The sequence below is a fragment of the Crocodylus siamensis genome, chromosome 5 (genome assembly GCF_052110815.1).
Source record: "Crocodylus siamensis isolate JL-2025a chromosome 5, ASM5211081v1, whole genome shotgun sequence".
In the NCBI taxonomy this organism is placed as follows: Eukaryota; Metazoa; Chordata; order Crocodylia; family Crocodylidae; genus Crocodylus; species Crocodylus siamensis.
Genome location: NC_143399.1, coordinates 49,875,055 through 49,901,959, shown reverse-complemented (window position 1 = coordinate 49,901,959; position 26,905 = coordinate 49,875,055). Strand labels below are relative to the sequence as shown.

The following is a 26,905-nucleotide window of genomic DNA, read 5'->3' as shown; positions in this document are numbered from 1 at the left end:
TTCTAAGCCCTGCTATTCATTTAGAGTTTTCTTTAGGGGGGTGCCTGAGAGAGCTCTGTTTGGCAGACATTATCTCTTTGCAAATGTTCGTCTCTGCTGCTACTTCTCTAGGCAAAAAATGTCTGACAATTTTAGGATTCCTGTAACCAAGACGAAAAGATGTTGCTTTGGAGCTACTGCAGGCCTCCTTACACCACAAACTCAGTAGAGACTCTTCACTCCCACTTCTGAGAGTAAGCCTGGGCAAAGATTTGGAAACAACTCAATGTTTCCTTTTCTGTCCATTTAAGGACAACAGTGCAAGGCCAGGCAAAAAACTCACTACCGTTTTACATAATGAAATTAATGAACGCATGTAGACAAGGAAGAGTAATAAGGGAGAGCAAAATGGTGGGCCAAGGAGGCAGTATTTTTTTTTCCCCAGACCTAAGGATATGTATAGATTTATTGTGGGATGGAATGAATAGAGGTCCTTTCTCCCCCTTTTTAAGCTTTGTCTTTGCTTTTGTTGCAACTTAAAGGTATGTGGAGCTTTAATATAGATACCTGTTGTCAGGGCCATCCCAGGGTGGGGGGGGAGAATCAGGGTGAGCACCCCGGGCCCCGTGCTGTGGGACGGCCCCACAGAGCTAGGCAGAGCAGCCGCAGTGACTCTGCATTACCACCAGCTTCATGTACCGCCTGCCCCCTAAATCTGCCGCTTCTGGCCACTTGGCAACCTGCGCTACTGGCTTCCTCATGCTCAGGATTGGGGTCCCACACAAGCTAATTTGCCCCAGGCCCCACATCATACTCGGGTCACCTCTGCCTGTTGTGCTTTTTAGTAATTAAATTAACATACATACATATTAACATAAAACTTGAAAAAAGTAAACTGTATGTCCAATACCTGACAAAGCACTACAGAGATCTACAGTAGTCATACTGAATGCTACAGTCTACAACAGGTCCACCACTGGAAGTTGGAGGCCAGGGCCAGCCATAGAATTCGGGGTTTTGGGCCCTCCTGGACATGGACATTGGCAGCTAAGGAGCGCACAAGGGCTAAACAGATAGAGCTGTCACTTGCCCAGCACCGGCTGGACCTGTACTGCTGGCTCCAAATCCCCACTCCAGGTGCTACCTGCCCTGTGAATCTGGCCAGAGGGGAACCCTGTGGTTTGGATCCAGCCTGAGGTGAGTCTTTCACCTCTGGCTTCATGTCAAATTTTTAAAATCACCAAGGGCTTGCCTAGGTAGAAAAGGGAACATTCAGGAGAATCAACGCAAATGTAAGATTAACTGTCAGGAATGTTGTGCTTTTCATAAGAAAATGCTCAATTACTACTCAGTCTTCTTTACAAACTTTAAGGTATGTAGAGCAAACTATTTGCCACTGCTGATCTTCCTTCAGCAGCTCACATGTCCTTTTCCCTGTACTGCTCTCACCTGTTGTCTGTTGCTTTGGCAGGCAGCACTCAGGTGTTTGAACCAGAGCATTGCATTCATTCTATTCCCAGCTTGAAACTTGTATGAATTTCCTAAAATGAAAAAGGTAGGGTGAAAAAAAACCAGACTGAACCAAAGCAGAGAACATACAATATAGTATCTTCAACTTTATCTAAATTCAAACAAAGCCAAAACGGAGACATTATCAAAGCATGCAACAGAACTCCTTTATTCATGTAAATTTACATCTCTGCAGCACAGATCCAAATCAAATAGAATAATTTACCTTAATTGCCCGTTTGTTCCCCCAGTCCCCAATCATTCCCCCCAGTTCCTGGTTTGATCCCTCTCCCCAGCTCCCCAATTATCTTCCTTCAGCCCCCGCAGCTGCCAGTACTGCCTGCCTTGCCCCGGTGGGGGTGCAGCTGGGTGAACTGAGGCTTGTCCCGAGGCTGCTGGCTCAAGCTGGGGCTCATCTGGCTGCTCCCCCAACTGCTCCTGTCAGCACTACCTGCCTGCATAGGCTATGGCCAAATAAGATTCGGCCCCAAATATTTTTGGATTTGGCCAAATAGAATCGGGATAGTGATTCAAATCACCGACTTGAACCACTGTCCCTCCAAATCTGAAGCAAATACTTTCCGCTTTACACAGGCCTAGTAGACAGAACTGGAGTTTATACTAAGAATATGTGCACGTCTTTGAAAAAAAGTGTTGATGTACTTTAGACGAATTTTTAATATATAGTTGTTGCCTGATTCTAGATGGGTTGAGGAAAAATATTACAGAAGTGTTTCAGATTGCTGCTGCTGATATCCAGTTGACAAGCACATACAATTTATATGCTTTGGTGCTATCCTTGGGTTCACCTATGACAGGGACACGATTTATGATACCCATCATATATGAACTAATATGTACATTTCGTGCTTACATCATATTATGTACGTTGGAGAAATATTAATTTTTAATTATGTAAATTGATCTATTAAAATATCTTTTTAAATAACTGCATTCAAAATATTCACTGAAAACTAACTGCAGTTGCAAAGGTACTGGTAAAACTACTAAGACATTATCCTTTAGTACTAAGTATAGAAATAATTAAGAAATCCCAACAAGTCACAGAGGAAAATGCATGTTAAAATGTGTTGGCAGAACTGCTTTTGATGCTCTTTCTGCATATTTTGAACTTTCCTAGCAAAGTAAAAATTTCTCCATAGTTCATACTGAACTGGGTTTCACTTTTAATTTTCTCCTCTTCCCAAAACAACTTAGGAAATTGTATTGTTTTTTGTATTTCTGAAGCTTCTTTTATTAGATCAAGGGTTTTCAAACTTTTTAAACAAGTGTCCCCCCTTCTCTCAAAATTCTAGCTCACGCACCCCTTTATATTTTTTTCTTGTTGGGTGGGGGGGGCAAATCAAGGTCCCCACAGTGATAGAGAGAGTGGGGCTGGGGCAGATCATGGGACGGAGCCGTAAGCAGCTCGTCTGGGGGGCATGGGGAGGGGGTGGTGGCTCCCGCCGGTGCCTGCACCCTGGGAGGACATGGGGGTGTGTGTCCCCAGATCTGCCCACTGGGTGACAGCGGGCTGGCCCAGCGGTGGGGGAGGAAATGGGGCCAGGGCAGGGGATGCTCAGTCAGGGCGGGGTGCAGGACTGAGCCGCATGAGGCAGGCCCCACAGCTATGCTCACCCCTGGGAGGGTATGGGGGCATGTGCCCTTGGATCTGCATGGAGGAGGGTGGACTGCCGCCGCAGGCTGGGGCCAGCACCAGGCTGTTCCCAGCAGGGGCAGGGCTGTCCTGTGCTCAGGGGAAGTGGCAGTAGTGCTGGGAAGGGGCTTAAGTGGGGGAGGCTACAGCAAATTCTGGAGTGGCTTCAACTCCCCGCAGCCCCTCCCAGTGCCACTGCCACCTGCCCTGAGCTAGGAAGAGCCTGGCACAGCCCCAGCCGCATCCTGCCCTGCCCCACCCAAATCCAGGGACGTACGCTCCCGTGCCCTCCCAGCATGCGCTCAGCAGTGGGAGCTGCAACCCTCCTCCTCCCCTGGATGAGCTGTGGCTCCATCCCATGCTCCATCACGACTCCCGCCACCGCATGCACTTCAGGAGGGCATTTGGGGGAGGGGGTGCCCCTGGATATGTGCACAGGACAAAGTGGGGAACATCTGTGTAGTTCAATATTTATTTTTTCATATACATGCAAAATGACTCCTAATGGCTTAAGAATGATTAAAAGCTTGCATCAAGCCAATGAATTTTCTATATTATTCCTGAAAAACATCTAATTTAGAAAGGTAAGAGTTTGGAGCTACAGTTTTGTAAATATATTTAAAAATTTGAGAGGAGGTGGTAAAAAGGATCACTTGTCAAAGAATTTAAGACAGAAAAAAGGAGATGAGAATTTACAAATTAAAGAATGGCTTAAAATTTCAATACTGCAGTGGCTCCCAACCTTTTTTAGCTGAGATCCTAAATTCAGGTGGTGACCCCCACCTCTACCTCCACTTCACTAATGCCCGATGGCACCAGCAAAGCCTGGGCTGGGCCAGGACGGGGGGGGGGGGGGGGGGGGGGGGGGGGCAGTGGTGACAAGAGCCACACAGACCATGTGCTGGGAGAGCCCTGCAGGCAGGAGGGGCAGAGTGAGGAGCAGACACCCCCCCCTCCCCGATTTGAGTCACACCCTAAGGTTGGGAACCACTGTAATATTCCTTCCATGTTTTCTGTTATAATTATAAGAGTATCTGAGAAATTCTTAAATATTTACAACAAATCATGTACATCTCGAAACCATTTTATACAGATCACTGTAGTCCTGATGTTACCCACCCTTTTCAGAATCAGTCAGCAAGAAGAGATCAGGATGTTCTGGATCATCAGCCATCATTACCATCCATCCCACAACTGACACATTCTTACTCGGGGTAGATTTGAACTGGAAAAAAAGATAAAATTTAGTTAGATTCACAGCATTACATAGTACATTGTTACATAAATAATGTGCCACTTCTTTCAGCTATACCACTGTAAGTGTATAAAAATTCTATTGAATTTCACTGGTGTTATGGCTTTCCATAAAAGTTAAGAATTACTCTAGATAGACTTGGGATTTATTTTAGCAGAATTTGATGCCAGCGTGTATTTCAGGGGAAATTAATAGGACACCACAATCCACTAGGACAGGGGCTGGCAACCTTTTCTGGATGCAGGCCAGAATGACCCACCCCAGCTCAGTGAGGGGAGCAACTTAAGGATATAGTGTCCACTGCCAAAGCCCCATATCTGTGGGTGGCAGCCAATGCAATCTGCACTAGGATGTAGCGTCATCAGCATACATTCTGCACAATGGTATTTTCAGCACTGTGTACTTGAGTGTATTACACTAAAAAGATACACCAAAAAACCACAAAAACAAAATCTGTTAGAAAAGATGTGTCATTCACTTAGACGTTAAGAAATGCCAAAATGCGTAATTTAATTCAGTCCCATTGTATATATTTGTAGAATAGTCTTTATCTTATTCAGCCAATCTGAATAAGACATACTGCCCATTGTGCTCAGTCTGCCCCAGCAGCAACTCTTTCAACTCATGGTGAACCACTGCTTCAAATACATTTCAACCTCTTCACTCCCACAACTGAGCAGCAACTTTCTTCCTCTTTTTCCAATGATTTGTGTCCTCACCAGCCTTAAATGTCTGGCAAACGTCACCAAATGTGTAGGTAGATGACAGGCTCTGTCACCTTGCCTTGGCTTGTCCCATGTGACTGGTGACTGGTTTGGCTCTGCCGTCGATGGGGTGGAGCCAGATCAGGTAGACCTGTGCCTCACTTGCACTTGTGACAAGAACACCCGATTCCAGTCATGAGAGGGGGGCTATTCAGCACATGGATCCTTTGTGTTTTTGTATGTGTGTGTGTGTAGGGGGACATGGTGGGGAGGCTGGTATCTGGAGTAGACACACTTGGGCTGAAATTACACATAAACCAGTACAAATGATCAGAAGCCAGTTCAAATCTGTAACACAACAGAAGTTCAGTGAGCATAAACCACTTTCAAAATGGCCAAATTTGGTTTAAGATGAAACTGGATGTATGCAGTATCAGACTTAACTGATTTAGGTTAAATCAGTGTATTCAACTTCTGTCCCAGATGGCTTGATTCTGGAGGGTGTCTGCTCCAGCTGAGTAGGAAGGCATGTTCTAGCAACCCCCAGGCTTCTGGCTGGGGCCACTGACCCCTCCCTCCCCCCAGTCACTACTTCCCTGTGGGGGCAAATACAAGACAAACCTCCAATAAATTAGATTCCATACCTGGAAAATTATAACAATTTATAAAATTTTACATAAATAGAATCCAATTATTTCAGGGTCATCTTAGATTTGAGTTAAATACAGCAATACATTAATTTCATACTACCCACATGAGGTAAGTAGGCATTGTTTAACAAGGTATTATTATTTTACAGATGAGAAACTGTAGTAAGACAAGAATAAGAGCAAAAGTATGCACTAATTTTGGGTCTTCAGTTTGAAACAATTATGACCTGCTTTTCTAGAATATATAGTACTTGATAAGGCTCTTACTATATACAAATCATAGTTCCCACTGACTCACGGTCTTGAGTAGGACATGAAAAAAAATGAGAAATAGATAATTAGCAATGACCTGCAAAATCTATGCTTAAATAACTTATCCAGGTTCAAATAGAAACTCTATGACAAAGGCAAGGGAATAATTCAATTTTCCAGTGCATCATATATCTGCTTTTCCCTTTCTGTAGTCTCTTGCCTCATTCACTACACATTTTCCAGTTTCTCCAATAGATTAATCAGGGTTCCAAACAACAGATACTTTCACTATACAACCCTGATTCATCCTCAAAGCACGGTCCAACCTGTATCCTGAAATGAGTCAGAAATCATGCAGAAAAAAAATACATCATTGTATAAAGTTAATAATAAAGCATATGCAAAAGGAAGCCAAATTAAGGTTGCACAAGCAACTTGAATTCTGGCTTTTTATCATTAAGGTACCTTGGTAACTGTAATAATGTTTATTTTACATAATGTACACGTGTAATTTCTCAGGATTTTTTCAAAGCAAACTGAAAAAGTATATCAGGTGGTATCATACTGATACCCAATTGGTTCATTGATAGGGTTGGAATCTTTAGGTTCAGTCATTTGACTTAAAGAACAACAAATAGCAGACGCAGGTATTACCACTTGTGGACCACATTAGAGCAAAAAGTGTTGGTATAGCTGTGATGGGCCACAAAGCATGTGAAGCAAGGATTTTTGTGGGTGACATCTTTTATGGAACCAACTGTGTTGTTGAGATGAACGTAAACAAACTTTAATACGTAATACATTCTTCTTTGGGTCACCTCTCCAGTCTCCCTGCTTCCATTCCCAAACTCCCCTGCTACTCCCAGTCTTTTTGCCCATCCATCAGCCCTACATGCCTATATAGGGGACAGAGTGCAATTGTGAATCAGTCAGAAATGTATGTCCAATATCTTGTCCACTCTTTTCTCCAAGATGCCCACTTCCTGCTCTCTCCCTCTTGCATTCCATCCCTGCAAGTCTACACATCCGTCTCTCTTCAAGGCTTCTCCTCTGATCCAAGTGATTTTGCCTGCCATAGCACTTGGTCCCAATCTTTTTAACCAGCGAATCCCAGTTTCCCCCACACCTCCCAGTTCCTTATACTCATGCTTGCTTTCCTCTCACCTCTTCTTTCCCAATCCCTCACCCATTTGCTCCTCATCCAAACTTAGTTTTCCATTGCTGCACTGGCTGCTTCTCCTCCACTACCCTTCCTTCTCTCAGACAGCGTTACTGCCTTGCCAGTCTCCGCATCTGCTAACCTCTAAAACCAGTCTCAAATTCCAGGCATTTTATCCCAATCTACTTGTCAAGCTCTCTGCCACACTACAGTCTCTCTGGTTCCTGTTCCTCTGCATTTGAATTAGACATCGCTCTACCATTTCACCAGGCTACTAGCAGAAAGACAGTAAAGGAGAGGTAGCCTCCTTGTTGAAATTTCCCAACTCCCCACTTGCTGAAAGCAACTGTGCACAATGATTATAGGTAAATGTCCAACTTTGTCCCTGTAGGACTAGGCTGGCAGAATCTGGTCCACACTAGGAGCTGTGAAAAGCCTGAGCATGCTCAATAAGGATGTCATCTTCGTTCTAGGTGTTAAGCTTTAGCAAAGCACTATTAAGCATGTGTGAACTGTGATTTTTCACAGGTTTCTAACTTGGCAAAGAATTAGCATATTTTTACAGGGAAAGCAACACACACACACTCCTGACACAAAGCCTGTTCCAAGGCATGAGCTGTCAGGGTGGTTCTGCTTTCTCAAAGGGAGAGTCACTATCTTTTTATAATGCTGTAAGACATTTTCTCTAGTCACATTCATAAATGACTGACCTGTTCTAGCTTGCATTTTCCAAAAAACACAGCTCAAGTTAAATAGTTTGCATTAAACATTTCAGCTGGAACAATTAAAGTCTGACTAAGCTACATGCAACTTCAAATAGGATCTTTTACGGGTGCTTGAAGCTTTCAATTATTAGGTAGTACTACCAGGCCCACTTGTATATTCAGTACACATACAAATGGGCATATGTACATACATCTGTATATTACACATCACACAAACAGAACATTCATTGGCATTGACCTTTCAATAGATCATTTTTCAAAAAGCAGCAATCATTTACATGTTAACAAATGCCAAAATATGTGCAATTTAATAGTCTCACTGTGTGAATGTGTAGGATAGTCCTTAGGTGTACGATCATGTATTACTTCTTCCACAGACCTTTGCCCTCATGTAGTACACAGAATGAGCGGTACTTCTTTAATGACCAACAATTAAATATTTGTTTTCTCTTTGTTGTCTAATTCCTTCTTTATACCAACTATTCAAAATCTGCTGCAAAGATAGTGACTTGCTCCATTATACTTTTTAAAAAACAAGTATTAATGAATTGATTGGAATAAGTATTTAACATTCCAAAATACACCTTTTATGCTACACAACATATTATATATTTTGTTTCTGCCACATCTAGAATAAATAATTAAGTTACAAATCTTTGAGAGTTTTAAACATTCTCAGACTTTTATTTATTTATTTATTTAATTATATATATCCTCTGCGGCCAAAGCTAGCTATTATTAGTGTAGATCAGGGGTGCTCAATCTTTGGCCTGCGAAGCCAAGTCATCTGGCCTGTGGGGCTCCCTACAGTCCAAAAATCTGGCAGTGAAGCAGTGGCAACCAACTGCTGCTCCCCTACTGCCAAGTTTCCAGACCTGTAGGAAGCCTCATAGGATGGAGAGTATGGCATTGCCTGATTGGGAGGCACAGTCTGCTTTGTGCCATTCATCTGGCCCATGGGGCCAAAAGTTTGAGCACCACTGGCCTAGATGCACAGGTGTCTGAGGGAACCATAATAGCTACAAACCATGACTGAAATCACATTTTTGGAGTTAGCACTAAAAGCTTGAAAAAGCTGAAACTCCTGTTTTTATATTCCTAAATAACCATGAGATAATTAGCTAAAGTCTGTGAGATTTCAGGACAGGTGCTACCGATTCAACACCAATTCTTGCCTCTTTGTCCAGAACACTGGGCGGGGGGGGGAGTGTTGCTTGTTTAGTAGTGTATTTTTTTTGGTTTTGGGGATACTTTTAGAGAAATTTGAATGTGCATGTGTGTTTCTTTATCTCATTCTCTCCTGCAGGAGCTGTTCCCCTGTGTATAGATAATTAGTTATCAGTCCAAAAAAACCCAAAACCACACAAAGACAAACTCCAGCTCCATAACATTATTGCGGTTTTGTTTTTAAACGTATGTACACACAATCATAAAATAAGCAGGGAAAGAAGCAAGTAATTTTTAAAGTTGCTACATCTCATTAAAGAATCACAAGGTGTTGGACATACATTTCTGACAGCATCACAATTGCAATCTGTCTCCTATGTATGAAAATTGGACTGGAAATCTGAGTTTTAAGTTATACAAGGCAAAAATGAAATGTCATCGATTTAGAATGAGTAAAGGCAATTCTTGGAAAGCCACACTAGTTATACTTAGTGTCCAGAATTTACTTTCCTACTCCTAAATAGGAACAGTCGTTTTAAAAAACAAACAAATCACCCCAAACTATAAACTTCTCTTTGTTAACAAGTTGATTCTGACCACTATTATATGTAGAAAAAAAACCCTAACCTTTTTAAAGGCAGGCAAAATTCTTTGGGTAGATGTGATATCTTTTATTAGACCAACTGAGCAGTTAGAAAAAAGTTCTTTGTAAGCTTTTGGGCGCAATCACCCTTTGTCAGGCATAGGGAGTCTCTGCTGTTCTGAGACTCCAAAGAATTAAAGAAGGTAAAATGTGACAGGATGCCAGTGAGAAGTAGATAGGTGGAAATGGGGAAAACAAAAAAAAACAGAAAAGGGACCAAGCTGTCACTTGTCCCAGCTCCAAACCACAGTCACTGCTGCAAGGAGTCAGGGCAGAGCTGTGATCCACTGCCTGCACGCCCTTGTGCTGGCTCTGGACCACGCTGTCACCACTGCAAGATCCCAGCCCCAGAGCTGCTCCACACCCTGCCAGTGTTGCTGGGGTCGGTCTCCACAGAAACCCTGGCCTCAAGCCATCACAGTATGGCTGCTGCTGGGGTCTCCATGGAAACTGGTCCCAACCACATGGGCAGGGGTTACTGGGAAATGGAGTCTGGCTGCCAGGCAGATCCGCCATTTTGTCCACCTCTAACATAGATCCTTGTGAAAAAGAGTATCAAGACTGCTAGATCATTTAAGTGCTTCTTCATACAAGTTTTTCCACATTAAGCACTGTTTCCACATCATTAGCCTCCTCAAGATACTACCAGCAGCCCACTTACTGCTTCAGGCACAAGCTACAGTCCTCAGCTCATAGCTATGGCTGTGAGGGTTATTCCAGGACTCCACCCTTCCAATTTCCTGAGCCATCTTGGCAGCTGCACTGGCATGCCACTTCTCCAGGTGTACTGATTGCCTAGTGAAGAAAAGTTTCTCTGCCTAAAAGGGTAGAAGGAAGATGTCCAGATCAAATGCAGAGAAACAGGAACCAGATAGACTGTAGTGCGGCAGAGAGCCTGATTAGTAGATTGGGATAAAATCCTTAAGACGCACCCCAATTTTGTGGGGGCTGGTTTGGGAGGGACGTGCTGTATGTGAAAAAACGTATATCCTTCCCTTTTTAACCCAGGAGTTATCTTTTGTAAACTCACTGTGTATTATTTCCCTCACACGAGATTTACTTTTGCTGTTTTCATTTCTAGATATAACCTACCAATGGATGTGCAATATAAAGTAAAATGTCTGTCGTATTAATTTTTGTTCCTAGAAAGGATTCATTAAACAAACCAGCCTCACTTTCCTGAAAGTGGGTGAAACTTATCAAATACATCTTTTAAATTATTCCTTGCCAATGCTTAAGTTTTTTCCCCTTTAGGGATTAATACATTTACTGTTCTCTTCTGAAAAAGCATTGTACTAGCATCCAGTTTTGGAATACATGGTTATGCAGATTTCTTTCAAGTTACCCTTCCCTATAAAAATGCCTTCATACTGCCACAGAAAAGGGCACACAATACTTCAGGAAGAATCGCAGGCAGTTCTTTTCCAAGAACAGAAATTTTCAGAGAGAATTTTTTTTATTTCTTATATATTATTTGTAACAAAATATCTGTTCCTGCTTCCTTCCAAACTTTTTAAGATTTACACTTCACTGGCACCATGAAAATACTCATCTGAAAAATGTCCTAAAAAAGTTACAGTGAAGTAAGTTTAAGAACTGAAAATGCAGTATTTCCTATAAATGTAACTATAGCAATGTAAAAGCAATGCTATACAGAAGTACAGAAACACATAGCAATTGTATTCTTTTGTAACAACTTGTTTGCCCTGTGGCTTTGTTTTCTCTGTTTACATAGTCCACTATGCTAGTTTGCTCACCATTGATGTATGGAGCATTTGCAAATGAAGTCTGGTTTGCCAGCCTCAAAGGAGAAAGTGCTTCACTGATTTTAATATTCCTTGTGCATCCTGTGACAACCTCTCCCTGCCCATCTCTGGGCTGCTCCACTAACCTAAGCTCAACAACAGTTATCTACAGATGTTTATCTTGGGCTAGGGACAGAAATTACACAAACTGGTATAAGTGTTCAGAAGCCAGTTCAAATCTGTAACATAACAGTTCAATGCACATAAACTGCTTTCAAAATAGCCAAAGCTGGTTAAAGATAAACCTGGATGGGTATAGCATCAGACTTGACTGATTTAGGTAAAAAATTAGTTTACTGAAACTTCTCCAGATTCAAGTCCCCAAGCTTGGATGCTTGGAGTCCCCAAGCATCTCCCCTGCGACACCCTTGCGGGTGGGCAGGCTAGCCCTGGCTCAAGCTGTCCGGTCCAGATGAGCAGGGAAGAGTGCTCCAGAGCCCCCCAGCTTCTGAACTGGGTCACTGAGGGCATGTGGCTGAATTTCCAGAATCAAAAGTGAATGTCTGTTCACTTGCTTATTGGTTCAATCTACAACTTAGACTAACTTGTGAAGATTGAATCTATTCAGCCTCAGACTTTTTGACTGCATGTACTTGGCCCCTGGGGATTAAGAATCTTGAATGGAGTTTTGAACCAAAAAGAACTTCCATTTTAAAAGCTTGAGACTCGTCTTCACCACTTTATCTGGTATTTGCAGTGTTCTCTCTCTTAACACTGTTCCTTCTATATCACTACAGCATGAAAGATACGTTATGTTGGACCCTGCATTAGCCTTTTGATGCCTCTTTTGACAACTTTTCAGATTAATCTATACAATTCCTCTGGTATAGTCTGGCTGATGAGATCATTTCAGGGGCTGAGACAACAGAGAATAGAATTCACATGAATAAACTGATGAGATACATCTTATCTGTCAAGTTTCTCTTCGAAGAGGAATACAATCAATGATATGGAATACAGACCATATGTCCTATCAGGAGCCTGCCTCATCAATTGTGTTCTGATTAAGAAGCTTATTTGGACAGCAGAGTAGTGCTCTATAAGTCCCAATGTGCTACCTAGCATGATGGAACATTAAATAAAGTATCATCTCATTTAAAGAGCTCTCCCAGCCTGGAAGCAATGACCACCTAACACTAATATAGAGGTTGGCAACCTATGGCCAATCTAGCCTAGATATGACCAACAAAGCTAGGTTGTCAGCAGCGATTTGGCACTACCTGAAGATGCAGGGGGAAGAGGGAGAGGGGCATGGAACGCCAGTGGCATTTGGGCCTGGGGAGGGGGGAAAGGGAGGTAGCAGTCAGGTCAAAATCAGCAGCTTGCCTTTGGACCTAGCTCTGCTGCTCCTGAAAAGGTTAGCAGCCCCTGCTCTAACACCGGTAAGTGGGCTTAGTGCTGCTAAATAGCTTGTAAGGTAGGACCTGGAATGGCAAACAAATGACTAGAAAGTAAAAAAAGAGAGGAAGCTACTGGGATGTAACTGATAACTATAACCATCCAAAAAACAAAAAAACCCCCCACAACAACCCCAAATCAAGAACAAACAACCCTTCCCCCCGCCCCGAATCCAAAACACCACCACCACCCAAACAAACCTGCAACAACACTTCAACCAAAGTTTAGTATAGTTACTGCTGGTCTTCCTACAAGAAATGGAACTGCCTTGAAGTTTCCTGGAGGGTTAGACTTCCAACCTTTGCTATTCCGTACAGTACTGTTGAGTATTTTTGAATATGGAAAGTGCTTAAGTATTAAAACTGTTCACATCATTTACTTATGCATGGTTAAAAAAACCTTCTCTAGTAAAAAAGTACATGTTCCCCCCCTTAGTCAAAAACTAAATTACCATCTCAATTCTAGTGCTCTCTTCATATTATTAGAAAGGGCTCCCTTTTGGTTCTTGTAGCCGTGTTATCTTCTGCCCTTCCTTAGCTCTCCTAATGTGTGTCATGGTTCTCCCCCTGCCAGTGGGTTTTATCTTCCTGGCAAATACTAGGATTCATTATTTGATAATGATGATTAAACTTAAAATATAAACAAATTATTCATATGCTATAAGAGCTCTACAAGGCATTTGAACTGTTAGTCTTTTGCAAGATAAATTTCTTATGAACTCACTGACTGGATGAGAAATTACGTAAATGTTATCACATATACCAGCTACACTGTGCCATAGAGACTCTATTTATTCATTCACCAGCTATTTTCTAGACACAGCTGAAACCACACCACTGTAATACCATTGCCAGTTCAGCTTCAATTATTTAAACTTTTTTCCTGTATTGTAACTCAGGAAAGTATGAGCTGAGACCAGCTCTGTCACAGTGCACTGTCACAGAATCCAAGGTGCATGCTAAGGGCTAGTTCATGCCATTTCACACTGACCAAGCAGTGTGGGTAAGGCAAAGCTGTACCATCAAGAAAGCATTGCAATAATAAAGCTCAACAGTTCAAAATGACTGTCCCAAATCAGTGTACATTCTATCACACAGGCTTAACTCCAGCTTAAAGATTGTGGTCTGGGAATTATTTACCTAGCTCTGGAGAAGTATTATTATGAGTATTTAAAATGTACTATTTATCTTATTAAAAGCCAAAATCCAGTTATATATCCTTAATAAAAGCAACTAATAAGGGTATACTATTTATATTACCAAAATATCTAAGAACTGAAATCATAGACCAGGCCTGCAGAAACTGAACAACAAGATGGATACAGACAGCTCAAAGTGGTGCATAGAAACAATGAGAAAATAAACTGTCTTCTTGCTAGATTGTGGTTTCATTCCAACTTGAACTTAGCTTTTAATTTTTTCTAGACATCATGGCAAAGGAGAAATTTAGGGGGGGGATCTGAAGGAGAAAGTTGAGATACCTGTGTAAATGGTTATCGGCAATTCCTTGAAGGACAGACATTACACACAAACTGGTTTAAGTGATCAGAAACTGGCTTAAACCTGTAACAGAACAGATGTTCACTGCACATAAACCAGTTTGAAAATGGCTGAGGGGGATGTCTGTATGGTTACAAACTGGTTTAGCTTAGCCAGGTTAGACTAACCTGCAAAGATTTAATCAATTCAGGTGCAGGTTTTTTGAATGTTTGTCCCTAGCTGAAGGGGCATCTTGAAAGAAAACACAAAAGTGCTTGTTTGAAGTCTTAACCAGTGGGTGATACAACATGGAACTGACCTCCTGACAATGAATGACAGATGGAAGGGACAGGTTGTGAAAGGCCTTGAAACAGAGGCAAGCAGCTTATATTTATACTCAATACGAGTCTAGACAGCAGACTCGTTGTGTCATGCAGCCACACAACAGGCAAATGTTATTTTGGTCTGCATCAAGAGATGCATTAGGCGTAAAGCCTGAGAGGTGACAGCGCTTCTATTTGGCACTGGTTAGGCCTAATCTGAAGTATTGTGTCTGTACAACATTTTAAAAAGTAAATGGAGAAGCTACAGAGGGTCTAGAGGCAGGTGATAGGATGATAAAGGGCATGGTAAGCAAGCCATGTGAGGAGAGACTGAAGGAAATAGGCATGTTCATCTTGTAGAAAAAGTAATTAACAGGCAGAGACATGTCAAAAGTCTTCAAGTATCTGAAGGACTGCCACAAAGATGACACTTTTCCTCTGTTGCTGCAAAAATGAGAATGCAGACCAACAACTTGAAGTCGCATCAAAATAGGTTTAGACTGGATACCAGGAAAAACTTTCACTGTTTAACAGTAAGGCAATGGAATAGCTGACTAGGGAAGTTGTGGTATTTCCATCATTGGAGTTTTTCAAGAAGAGGCTGCTAAGCATGGCTCAGTGATGAAATAGGAGTAGTTATCCCTGTGCTATACTATGGGTATTCCCCATGCTTCTGGGCTTTGCTGATTACTGCATGGGGCCAGAAAGCCAGGCTGAGAGTTGACTGAAGTGTACCAATGCTTCTGCTGGTACTAATACCTGGAAATTCCTGGTTAGCAAGTCTTGGCAACTCTGCTCAGGATCAGACTAATTGCTACATCTGATGCCAGGAAGAATTTATCTGTAATTTATTGTTAGAGATGAGGGGTGAAGGGATGTGAAGACAAGGGGGGCATGACTAAGGCTGCTGACTAGGAAAGTGATTTTCAGATAATACTCTGAACAGAAGCCTGCAGAAGATGCATTTTTCAAGACTACAGAAAAGAATTTCTTAGTGCTAGAGATAAAAATTGCTCCCATTTGGTGTGATATTCATGAATCTTCTTGTATTTGTTACCCGTGTTTACCATGATAATTTTGTTTTTAAGTAACTTTGTTTTTTTGGTTTGTTGTTGTTGTTTTTTAAAAAACATGCAGACCAATGAGGCATGTTGGATTAAAAAACACTAAACTGAAGTAACTGTGCTAATAAATGAGCCACCTAAAACAGAAGTTAAATCTTTAATTTACAAGCAGAACATAATCACTACCTGTGGAACTCCCTCAAGTTCTCTTCTTTCACGTATTAAGATTTTAACACTTTTGCTTGGTTTTAAAAATACCTGCTGGGTAATAGTCATATGTATAGTAAAATCTCCTTTCATCCATGTTAGTAGAGTATTATGTCCCTTTGCTGAGTTATTATTTGATGCTCTGAAAGGAGAGAACAGCAGGCAAGATTTATAGTACAATTATTCTCTTCCTGGAAAAATACATTTTTTGGAATAAAACCAAACAGGAATCAAGTCAACAACAGGAGCCCAAAGAACAACATTAGGAGAAAGGATGTTTTTCTATTTTTCAATACTTTCAGAAAGATGCACAATCAACTCTTGATGATAGAATGCCAGCACAAATTCTTTCAGGATTTTCTCTTTTAACTTACTTTAATCATTTATATTTCTATCATGTGCATCTGTTCTTTTCTATTGCTTCTATTCTTGACAAAACTGATTCTATCAGTATTTTTCCATTAATATTAGAGGTAATTCTGTCCAACTTTCAGATGAAGCAGTAACAATGGGCAGATCAAAAAGGACCACTTTACTTAGCTAAGTAAATAGAAAGTCATCTTAAACAAGGAGGAAACATAATGAAGTCACACAGAACTTTTTAGCAAAATACTAGTCATTAAGCTACTTCAATACTAGATTGTTTTGTTTCCCAATGAACTCTTCTAAATGAGGTTGGAAAATACCCAATTTGCTATATAAACTAAGACAATATTTAGCAGAATCTTTATTCAGGAAGTAAAGCAAAACATTCAGAGATCCAGAATATTATTAATAAAAGCCATAAGATCCAAGCCTTTGTCCTTAATATACAAAAAATGCTAAAACAGGAAAAGAAGATTTTGTACGACAAAAAAACAAGACCGTTTCCTGTATTGGATTTTAGCACACAACTATCACTGTAAAGCCTACACAATTTTATCCAAAGCAAATAATCTAACAAAAGTTTGGGGTTTGACAAAAAAGTCACAGGCCTTGCAAATATTTGATATACTGAATAGCATTACTGCCAAGAAGTAATGGTTATAGTAAGACCATGCATAGTAGAGGTCAGCAGTTCTCAGATCTTTTCAGTTTCTTAGCAGAGATTATTTTGGACACAACTACTTCCCATTCATGACTGCATAGATAACCTCCCTTTTCCACTGCTTATAACATAACACCCATGGGGCATCTACAGCAATTACTTTTGTGGGCATATAGTAATAGTAAAGTTTTTAATGTATTTTTTAGCTTCTTTCAATATGATTTTAATGTGGAAACAAGAAAGCCAGCAACACATTACAAACCAGCTCTCTAAGTACAGCAAAAACTGGCACTTTATTAGCCAGAAAACTCTATTAACCGGCATCCAAGGGATGTGGCAAAAGTGAAAACAGAAGTACCACTTCTGGGTTTCGCCGCTGCAGTGAACAGAGTTCTTGCCACTTCTTTGGCCCACAGCCCAGGCAAAGCTGCCTGTGCAGGGCTGCCCCCCCTGCCCCTCAGCACACTGACGCTGGGGAGCGAACCAGACAGTGCACATTTGATTAACCGGAATATTTGATTAACCGGCATCCTCCATTCCCAGGGGATGCTGGATAACATAGCTTTTACTGTACCACCAAAAAGCATTCTGCAACTATTGGTAGTCTATGGACCATAGTTTGAGATCCACTGAATTAGGCAGAAAGAGTTGAAAGGGTGAAGTTTACACACTTCCTAGTTTGTTATCCAATTAAAATATATACACATTTCTCAGCCCTTTCATGCCAGTGCTTGCTTGTTTATAATTAATTAGCAGGCATATAGCAGGGATATATTCTAACAGTCAAATATTGTTAGAAAAATGCGGTGAAAAGGCAGGCAGAGACACAGGCTAGGGACAGACATTACACATAAACCAGTTTAAGTTATTAGAAACTGGTTTAAACCTGTAACAGAAGAGACATTCAGTGCACATAAACTAGCCCATAGCCAGCATGTGGTATGCTAGCTAATGGTGAGGTGTCTGTATAAGGCAGACAGGACAGCGTCCACTTAAGGCTTTTTGAGGCTAATCAACAGGTCAGCTGGTAATGTCCTGCCAGGGCCTGGTCATGCCCTCCTCAGCTCATTACTGTCGAAGGGAAGGGAGGGCTGCTTTAGTACCCCCTGAATTCTAGCCTGAGCCACCACAGGCATGTGCCTCCATTTTCTCAGTCCAGAGGGAAATGCCTGTGCACTTGCAAACTGGTTCAGCCCAGCCAGGTTAGACTAACCTGCAAAGATTCAATCAATTCAGGCTCAGGTTTTTAAATATTTGTATAAGGGGTACACAGATAGAGATCTTGGGGCCGATACTGGCAGCTGATTTTTAAGAAGGCATATCAGCTGATACCGATCCGATTTCCAATACAGCTGTGTGCAGCTGATAAGTCTGCTGTGGTGAAAAGGGACTGGGGATGGAAGGGGGATGGGGAACAGATCAACAGACCCCACAGTGAGGGAGGGAGTGGAGCTGGAGTAGGTGCTGCCCAGCCAGGGTGGGGCAGGATGGAGGCATGGCTCATCCAGGGGGTGCGGGGAGAAGGAAGTGGCTCCTGCTGCTCATCCAGGAGGGTGCAGGGTGCATGTGCCCCCAGATCTGTGCTGGGCAGGCTGCAGTGCTGCACTCAGGGTGAGTGGTGGTGGTGGTGCTGGGAGGAAGGGAGGCTGCACCCACCTCAAAATTTCACCATAGCCCCCCTCCCAGCACCACCCACCCCAAGCCCAGTGCAGCATGGGCCCAGCCCGCAGCTTGCCTGGCCTGCCCTGTGCACTTGGAGTGCAGCAAGTTGCCCCAGGGACAGTAGGGGCCTTACCTGGGGTCCTGGGGGCATCCTGGGACTGAAGCCACAGTGATCCTGCTAGGTGCAGCCAGGCCAGCAGCCACAGTGTGGTTCCGAGTGGCCTGGCTTCGCTTTTTAGCAGCGCATACTGCCAAAGTGTGTGCATAGTTGCTTTTTTTTTTTTTTTTTACCCCTGGATATAAACACGTTTGCAGCACCACATACCGCATGACTGTGCTCTTTGGACATACCCCAAGAGTACACGATTTTTCCATTGAGTCGTACCCATATGAGATGATTGGCGGACTGGAGGACACAGTCCTGAACTATTTTCTTGATATTTATATCAGGAAAATGTATTTACTTTGAATTTTGAGAAACAGTGTTGGGGGATTCATAATTCTACATACATGTTTTCTTTCTGTAGCCTTCAGAGATTTTGCAGCATAGTAAAAAAGCTGGGTCCCACACAATGCTGCCCAGTATTTTGTCCAAGATGCTACCTAGAATAAAAAAAAGAGAGCAACAGATTAATAAAGTATTTCATGCTGCCTAGCAGTTAGAAATGCATTCATGTTAACTTCATCATGCAACAAACTTTGTGAGAACAACTACTATATCAGCACTTTTCCTCAACTAAAAAGTGCTATTTTTTCACTGATGCTATTTCTAGTTTAATTAGAATACATGCTTACGGAACATAATACAAATAAGGAAAGCCTCACACAGCTCTTTACCATTGATCGAGGCATTAAACAACCTATGTTTTTTTCCTCGACTTTATTAAGTTTTTTCTAATTCAACACTTGTGTTTACATACAAGGTATAATTATACCTTTGCCATAAAGGGTCTATCATCAAGGAGTTAGAGCATTTGTTTTTGTTTAGAAATTACTATTATATAAACACACTATATGCACGATACATACCAAAACCCATTAGTTAATATTAAAATCCAAAGTTAACCTTAATCAGGTGATGCTTTACATAGCAGTGTGCTTATTTGACTGTCAACTGGAAAACTGAGCACAATACCTTAACCTGTGCCTCTCCAAAGAAAGAAATTGGAGCTCTAATGTTGCTCACATGCCATAATTCACAAGTCAGGTGAATGCAAGATGTTTTTTTAATTGTCATAAATGCAACTTATGCTCCTTTGACTTAAAACACACAGTTCTGATAAACTGCTCATTGTTAGCAAATTGTCACTTGAAATTAAAGTGTTTAAATAAAATCCAAGTCTCCTGCTGTTGGAAGAAATACTGATAAGAGAATATCATCACTGTTGGGCCATCAGCACTGAAACTTCTTGATACTAGATATAAACCTCTAATGTATAAAAAGGACAAATGTGTTTTTCTTTCTTTGTAGTAGAAGTAAAAATCAAGCTGATAAAAGAAAATGTAGTATTGTAAGTATCCACTTTATTTGTATACATTTACATGATACCTTAATTCTATTTTAACCTATTTCTCAAAGTTTGCCACAAAACAGCAACAAAAAGAGACTAACTGTAAGCCAAGCATATTCACAGCACTACTTGCTGACGGGAAATTCTAGTAGCTTTAAATGTCTTTATTATGGTCTGTACAGTCCTGATAACACTTGTGGATTTAGCAGGCCAAGATATTTAAGCATTTTCAAAATCTAAACTGAATACACAGAACAAAAAGGAAGCCATTTGCATTAAGATATAATTATCAACTGCTTAAAGAGAAGACTATTTATAAATAAATATCTTATTAGAACAAGGACTTTTATCATTATGTTAGCCTTGGCTTCCTAATAAGAATGAGGGATACAGGAGTAGATACAGTATTTATGCTTGAGCTACCCAAGAAATAAGAACTGTCAAATTACAGAAAAATCTACATGGCGCATACTTTTGATGGTGTAAACTGGCATGTACCATTTTATATCAACTACAGATCTAACCATAAATGGGGAGAATGACATTGTCCAAGAAACTTAGTTTGTTTACTCCTTGGAGCTATTTGGCCAACATGGAAGGGTATGGAAACAAATGTTTAGAACTTCTATACTCCAGTTGGCCATGAATAATAGTACTACTAACAGTCTAGGTCACCAGCAATAAACAAAGTCATATTCCAAACACACAATACCAGTTTGGGGAATAAATCTGAAAAAAATCCACTGGGATTAAGAAGAAAAATATTTCGATCTAAAAATATGAATAAAATTCAGAGTCTGGTAGGACAAGTCTACTAGATTCTGAATAAATAAACCAATTTAAACGTTATTGAGATAAAATACTTTTTTGAAACAAAAAATAATTAAAACCTCAGATCCTGCGATTACATTGAGAAGGTGAGTACTAACATCAAGACAGTTTTGCACAGCTACAAGAGCCCATCACTGGAGTCTTAATCTGTGATTTATTTTGTGCAGCCTTTTATAACTGCCTTGGCTTGAGGGAGCATAACAGTTATCTATAGAATAGTAATTACATATAAAAACATCATTAGCACAGTGCTAATGCTATTCTTTAAAAAGGGGAAGAAAAAGGAATTTAGTTGAGGATACCATTTAGTCTTTAATATGTTTAGTTTTACTCTCGCCAAGTATTATTAGGCTTGTGCAAATAGGGAAGTATTCAGTTTGGATTCAGCTGACTCAGGACAGTGATTCGATTCAGAAATTCAACCCACTGTCCCAAATTTATTCGACCAAATCTGCTTTGGAAGATTTGGCAGTAGAGATTTGGTGATTCAGCCATAGACTATAATGAAGAATCACTGAAATATCTAAAAATTTGTCATTTTTTGGCAGATTTGGATGAAAACAGCAGCACATGAAGGCATGAAGCCTGCCAAGTTTCAAGGAGATCGGTGTAGTGGTTTCTGGGAAACTGCACCTCAAACCAATGAAAGCAAAACTCATGTCACTTGTGTGTTAAGGCAGATTTGGATGAAAACAGCAGGGATGGTAGCCTGTAACAGGAGGCCTTCCTGGCACCAATTAGATCTCTGCCCACCTGCCTGTTTCTGGGCCAGCCACCTGCCCCTCTTTTGCTCATGCAGAAATAGCTCACAAAAGGGACAGAAAGACTACAGATAGAGGCTTATATGCTGTTTCCACATGCCTCCCCCAGAGCACTGAGATTGGAAGGGGACTCAGGGAAAGATCACAGTCCAGCTGTGACCAGAAGAGGTCACTGGCCAGCTGCAGGTGTCAGTCTTTCCCCCCCGCTCCCCCTCCCTCTTCTCAGTTTCTGTTCCCCTGCAAGATTGCCTTTTGAATCTCTGAATCTTTTCTGAATTGATTCAGAGACTCCGAATTGATTTGGAGGGTTTTCTTTGTCTCCCAATTAGATTTGGATTCAGTCATTTGGCCTCTGAATCAGGCTGAATCTTCTCCGAATTGAATTGGTGACCAAAGCTTCGCACACCCCTATTAATTATAGGCATCTCTCAACAATGCAGAAGGTTAAATACTGCATACATAAAAGATCTAAAGCTGTGGCAGCTGTGAAAAAAACTGAGCTCTTCTTTCTTTAGGCTCAGGTTAATTTTAAACAGAAATATTGTAAAAATATTAATTTTACTAACTGCCAGGATCTTACTCTAATAAATACAGTGCATCAACATTTTAATGGTTTTCTTTTTTCACTGGAGGATATCAGCAGACAAAAAAAAGTAGACTATAGTAAATTACATACATTTAGAAGCATTTTTGTGCAAGTGAAAAATTTGGGTAATATTTAAGATTAAGGGAATACGTTTGGTGGGGCAAGAAAGATCATCTTCCCTGATGATAACTAACCCTGATTTAGACAATACATATAAATACCAAGAATATATACATTTATGAGCAAACATGCTTGTAAGTGGCAGATATACATATAATTTGGCCCTTCGGTCATTTCTTATTTGAGCACAAGTCTGGCTGATTTTACCAGGCCACTTTCAGTAAAGATTGGGGTAAAAGTGAACAAAGAAGTCACAATTTTAGCCCAGGAACTTTTTAAAATTTAAAACAGAGGAAGAGGGAAAATGGCCATATAATAGTCTTACTGTAGGCTTTTTGCCTTCCTTCAACAACGTCTTCCTCCTGAGAACACCTTGAATAGTAACTGCGCCAGGATACAAATGAACAGCCAAATCTTCAGATTCTAGAGAACTAGAAGAAGCATGCGAGAGAACAGTGTGAAAAAACAAACATTTTTTCTTAAGTTACTTCTCCAATCATTACTCAAAACATAATGTAAACATCTGTTCTTTAATTCAGAAATGCTGAATGCATTTAATTTATTGGACTCCATTGTGGAAAAGGATGTTGGCTCCTACAAGGTAATGTTGTGGATTTTTCAATCAGAAACAAAAGTGATTAGAAAACTAATTAGCCCAGCAGGTGGTTTAGGATTTAGAAAACGCAAACAAACTTTCCAAAGCTCAAGATACAGCAAAAATTCAACTATAGTTAATTAACTGGGAAAATGTTTACATTATCTGCAAACCTGTAATACTACTGCAATTTTCTGTTAGAAGTTCATTCTTAGTTCTTAATTCAAAGACTGGGTATTTTTATTTGTTAGAATCTTTTGAGACAGTAAAACTGCAACACGTGCGTGCACACACACAAGCTTAGAAAAACATGCACAATTCATTTGTAATATCTGAAAGCAGTAACAGCAGCAGCAGCAAACAGCAGAAAAGCTGGCCCACAGCAGTAAGTGATAGCGTTTTTAATGCAGCTGGAGTTCTAATAATCCTCTCTGAGTCTGAAGAGTGCCCATGAGCAAGGGGCCAAAAACAGATGCCAGGAACTGTGAAAAGGAAACTTAACTTTATTAAAACTGAGCAGCTGACTGGCTTTCAAAAATCCATTTTAAAAACAGAAATTATTTCTTTTTTTTTTTTTATTTTCACTTCAGGAATCATGTCAGTGCATGTCAAACCATTTACACAATTAAACTCCTGAATCCATCAGCTTTCTAGAAGCAAGCTGAGGAAGCAAAAATTTCTGAAATGCTTGTTGAAGTAAACCAGAATCCATCACTTCATTTATCATACCATTTATGCATATTCAAAAAACAGAAAATCTGGCAAACATTTACACTGTAGTTAGTGATTGCCAGGGATATGCAGACAAATTCAGAGACTGACACATGAATGTGAATTTAACTCCATTACAGACAATATTTGATACTTACTGCATAGAATCTGACCTACTGCCTTCTCTTTTACAACTAGCAAACCACACTGCTGCAGACAGAGGTTACAGTTTAACTGCAGAGAACAAAGTTAACGTGAGCTTAGCAACTTCTGAGGAATTCCTTTATTGAGAATGATTTGGCACTCAAAGGGCCAGTTTAATTCCAGGCTTGCAAGTTAAACAAATTGATAATTTTGGAGGGAAAAAAGGGCAAATTTAATAAAAAGCTGTTAGCAAAGAAAATAACTTGATCGCAGTCTCAAGCATGACAAGCAGCTTCATGGCTTACATGGTTACTCTATTTTCCTATATTAAATAGCTTAAAGCATCTTTATGGCTTGATGTAAAGATTTAATGTCCTAGAAACTGGATATACAGATCAGAACGAGCCAAAGCCCATATGATGATATAGATTAAATCACAGAAAAAGTTCTGTTGTAAGAAAAAGGGCACTATCTTATTTTGGAGATGAAAGTGAGAAAGATCAAACATATCAGAAGAGAGCCACTTAATTATTAAACCAGTCACCAACACCAGAGGGAAAGTTTGTGACCTCTGTATGCAGGGCGATTGTACCTGCTGGCCTTCATGTGGCCTCGATAGCCATTTCGTGCCACTCTTGTCACCGGACCGAGAGAATGGTATAATCTGTTCCTGTTGAATTCCATTATAAATTGTATGCATTACATATACTTTTATCCACACAAGCAGAATTATTTCCTAGAACAGTGTAATAAAGTTTCCCTTGTTCTACATAACTACCTCTCCAACAATAAGGTAGACTGGAGAATTTAATTAAGATTAAACATGCAGAGGTAGATTTCAAAATCTATTTCTTATTTAAAAACAGATGTTTTTGATGTCAATGCTTATAACTGGGGTATTTTTTATTGGTACATCAATGAATGGGCTTTGAGAACAAAAAGGCAGCTTTTAATTCTCATAGGACAAAATGAAAATATGGGAAGGAACTAGATCGCAGATTTTTGTCTTTCAATTCTAACTACAGATGATACAACAAGAAACAAAGGGTAATGGGGCCCCTGGATTGAAAACTAGACACACATGCAAACTGCTGGTTACAGGAAAACAAACTTGCTAATTCAGTCTCTTGTAATGGCATCCCTTTATTTCCAAATCAACCTTTGAAGGCAAGAATTTTCACTGAAAAAAATCACATGCACTTTGCTAAGAGACAATTATCTATTTAACACAATATTCATAAAAGACAGATACTTCAAACTGGATACACCTTTACTTATCTGGTGAAAATCAGCAAAGCAATATCTCATTAGTAATTTATAACTTAAAAAGCTGTAGTTTCAAAACTCAAATACAAATGAAGCAAACTAAGCAAGCATGTTAACATTACAATACTGCAGTTTATATGGAACAGAAACTTTATACAGGAAGGTTACATGTCTGTGCTTTTAACTAGAACCGTTTTAAATATTACTGCCCACTTGGATTTTAGACTTACATTTTGATTACTGTGTCTCATTTAATGTTAGGTATAATGGGGTTAGAATGGCTGTAGCCCCACATTGAAGGGAACAAAAATATGGAATTTTTTTTATTACCATAATTACCTGAATATAAGACACCCCCGATAATCAAATCTATATATGGAAAATTTATAACATTGTTATAATTCTCCAGGTATAGAATCCAATTATTGGAGATCTGCCTTAAATCTATCCCCTTCTCATTGCTACAGCAAAGAAAGTAATTCTGGGGAGTGAGGGAGACTCTTTGCCCACCTCCACCTTTACCCACCTTACCATCAGACCTTGCTCTGCATAAGCGTATGGAAAAAAGGGGAAAATATGAAAACACTGCCCTTGAAATAAACATACCTGAGGGAAGCTTGCATATACAGAAATCACTACAGGAACCCATAAACTCAGTTCATCCAGGACTGATGCAGTTTATCTTTTTTGAAACTGCTGGAAGTTTTAGCACAAGTACTCCATAAGCATGCTTTTAAGCAGCATTTTTGTACCTACTTTATATATAGTACAAAATATGCATATTCCAAAGCCAAAAGGCTCATGATTTACCATACAGTTTATTGGTCTGGGTCCCAGCAGAGTCAATAGGTTCAAGCCATGGTGACCCCACAGCTCAGCACTGCTCAGTATGTGCTTGCACTCCAGGTACCCCCCACAAAGGATCCATGAGTTAATTAACACCCCTGGTCATGGCTGGAACTAGGTGTTCTTATCGTAAGTCTAGGGAGCCTCCAAAAATTTATATTCAGATGAGAGACAGGGCAACCGGGCCCAGCTCCATGTAATGAAGTGTAGGTTCACACCTATCATATGAGAAAGACAAAGAGGGGGTGACCAAGGGATTAATGGGTGAACCATTTGGGGCCCCATTTGGTGATGTTTGCCAGACATTCAAGGCTGGTGAAGAAACAGGAATTCTTGAAAGTGGGAAAGAAAGGCTCAGCTCAGCTGTAGGAATGAAGAGGAAGTCAAAACATATTCAATACAGTGGCTCATCTGACTTAAAAAAGGAGTTGGCAATGAGGGGGATTGAGGGTAATGGGCACTACCACAGATTTTATCCAAATGGGGTACACTAACTTATTCTTGTGGTAAGTTCCCATCAATCTCAGCCTTTTTAGGATCAAGCATTTCTGGCACCAAGGGGAGGGTGTCAGGGCTGGCTCTGACCCTCCTGCTGCTGCTGGCTTGGTATTGCAGTACCCTCCAGCCCAGTGCCAGTTTTTTTCTGGGGGAGTAAATGCCTGTTTTTGTTTTTTTGAAGGGCCACACAAAAAGGATTCCTATCAATCAGTATGGGGCCATGTTTTACAGTCATGCTCAGTGTTAAATCAAACTGCATTAAATCAACTTCATAGCTTGTTTACATTATGATCACATGCTGCTTTTGGCAGCAGTTTAATGATTGACAATGTATTTAGTGAGGTTTCCTTGTATATGAATGTAAGACAAGGG

At 40.5% G+C, this 26,905-nt stretch overlaps 1 protein-coding gene across 6 annotated transcripts in view; it reads right to left on the bottom strand.

The window, feature by feature from the left end:
* The window catches only part of RALGPS2 (Ral GEF with PH domain and SH3 binding motif 2), a 238,615-nt gene that overhangs the window by 10,463 nt on the left and 201,247 nt on the right, over positions 1-26,905 (bottom strand). For 3 of the 6 annotated variants that reach the window (XM_090047437.1, XM_090047439.1, XM_090047438.1), the window contains 5 exons: positions 24,516-24,593; positions 22,799-22,904; positions 19,175-19,267; positions 4,265-4,370; positions 1,429-1,520 (listed from right to left, as the gene is read on the bottom strand). In XM_090047437.1, the coding sequence (XP_089903563.1) occupies positions 1,429-1,520; positions 4,265-4,370; positions 19,175-19,267; positions 22,799-22,904; positions 24,516-24,593 (475 nt within the window). The remainder of the gene's footprint in view (positions 1-1,428; positions 1,521-4,264; positions 4,371-19,174; positions 19,268-22,798; positions 22,905-24,515; positions 24,594-26,905) is intronic. The other 3 variants (XM_090047440.1, XM_090047441.1, XM_090047442.1) reach the window with 1 other exon arrangement.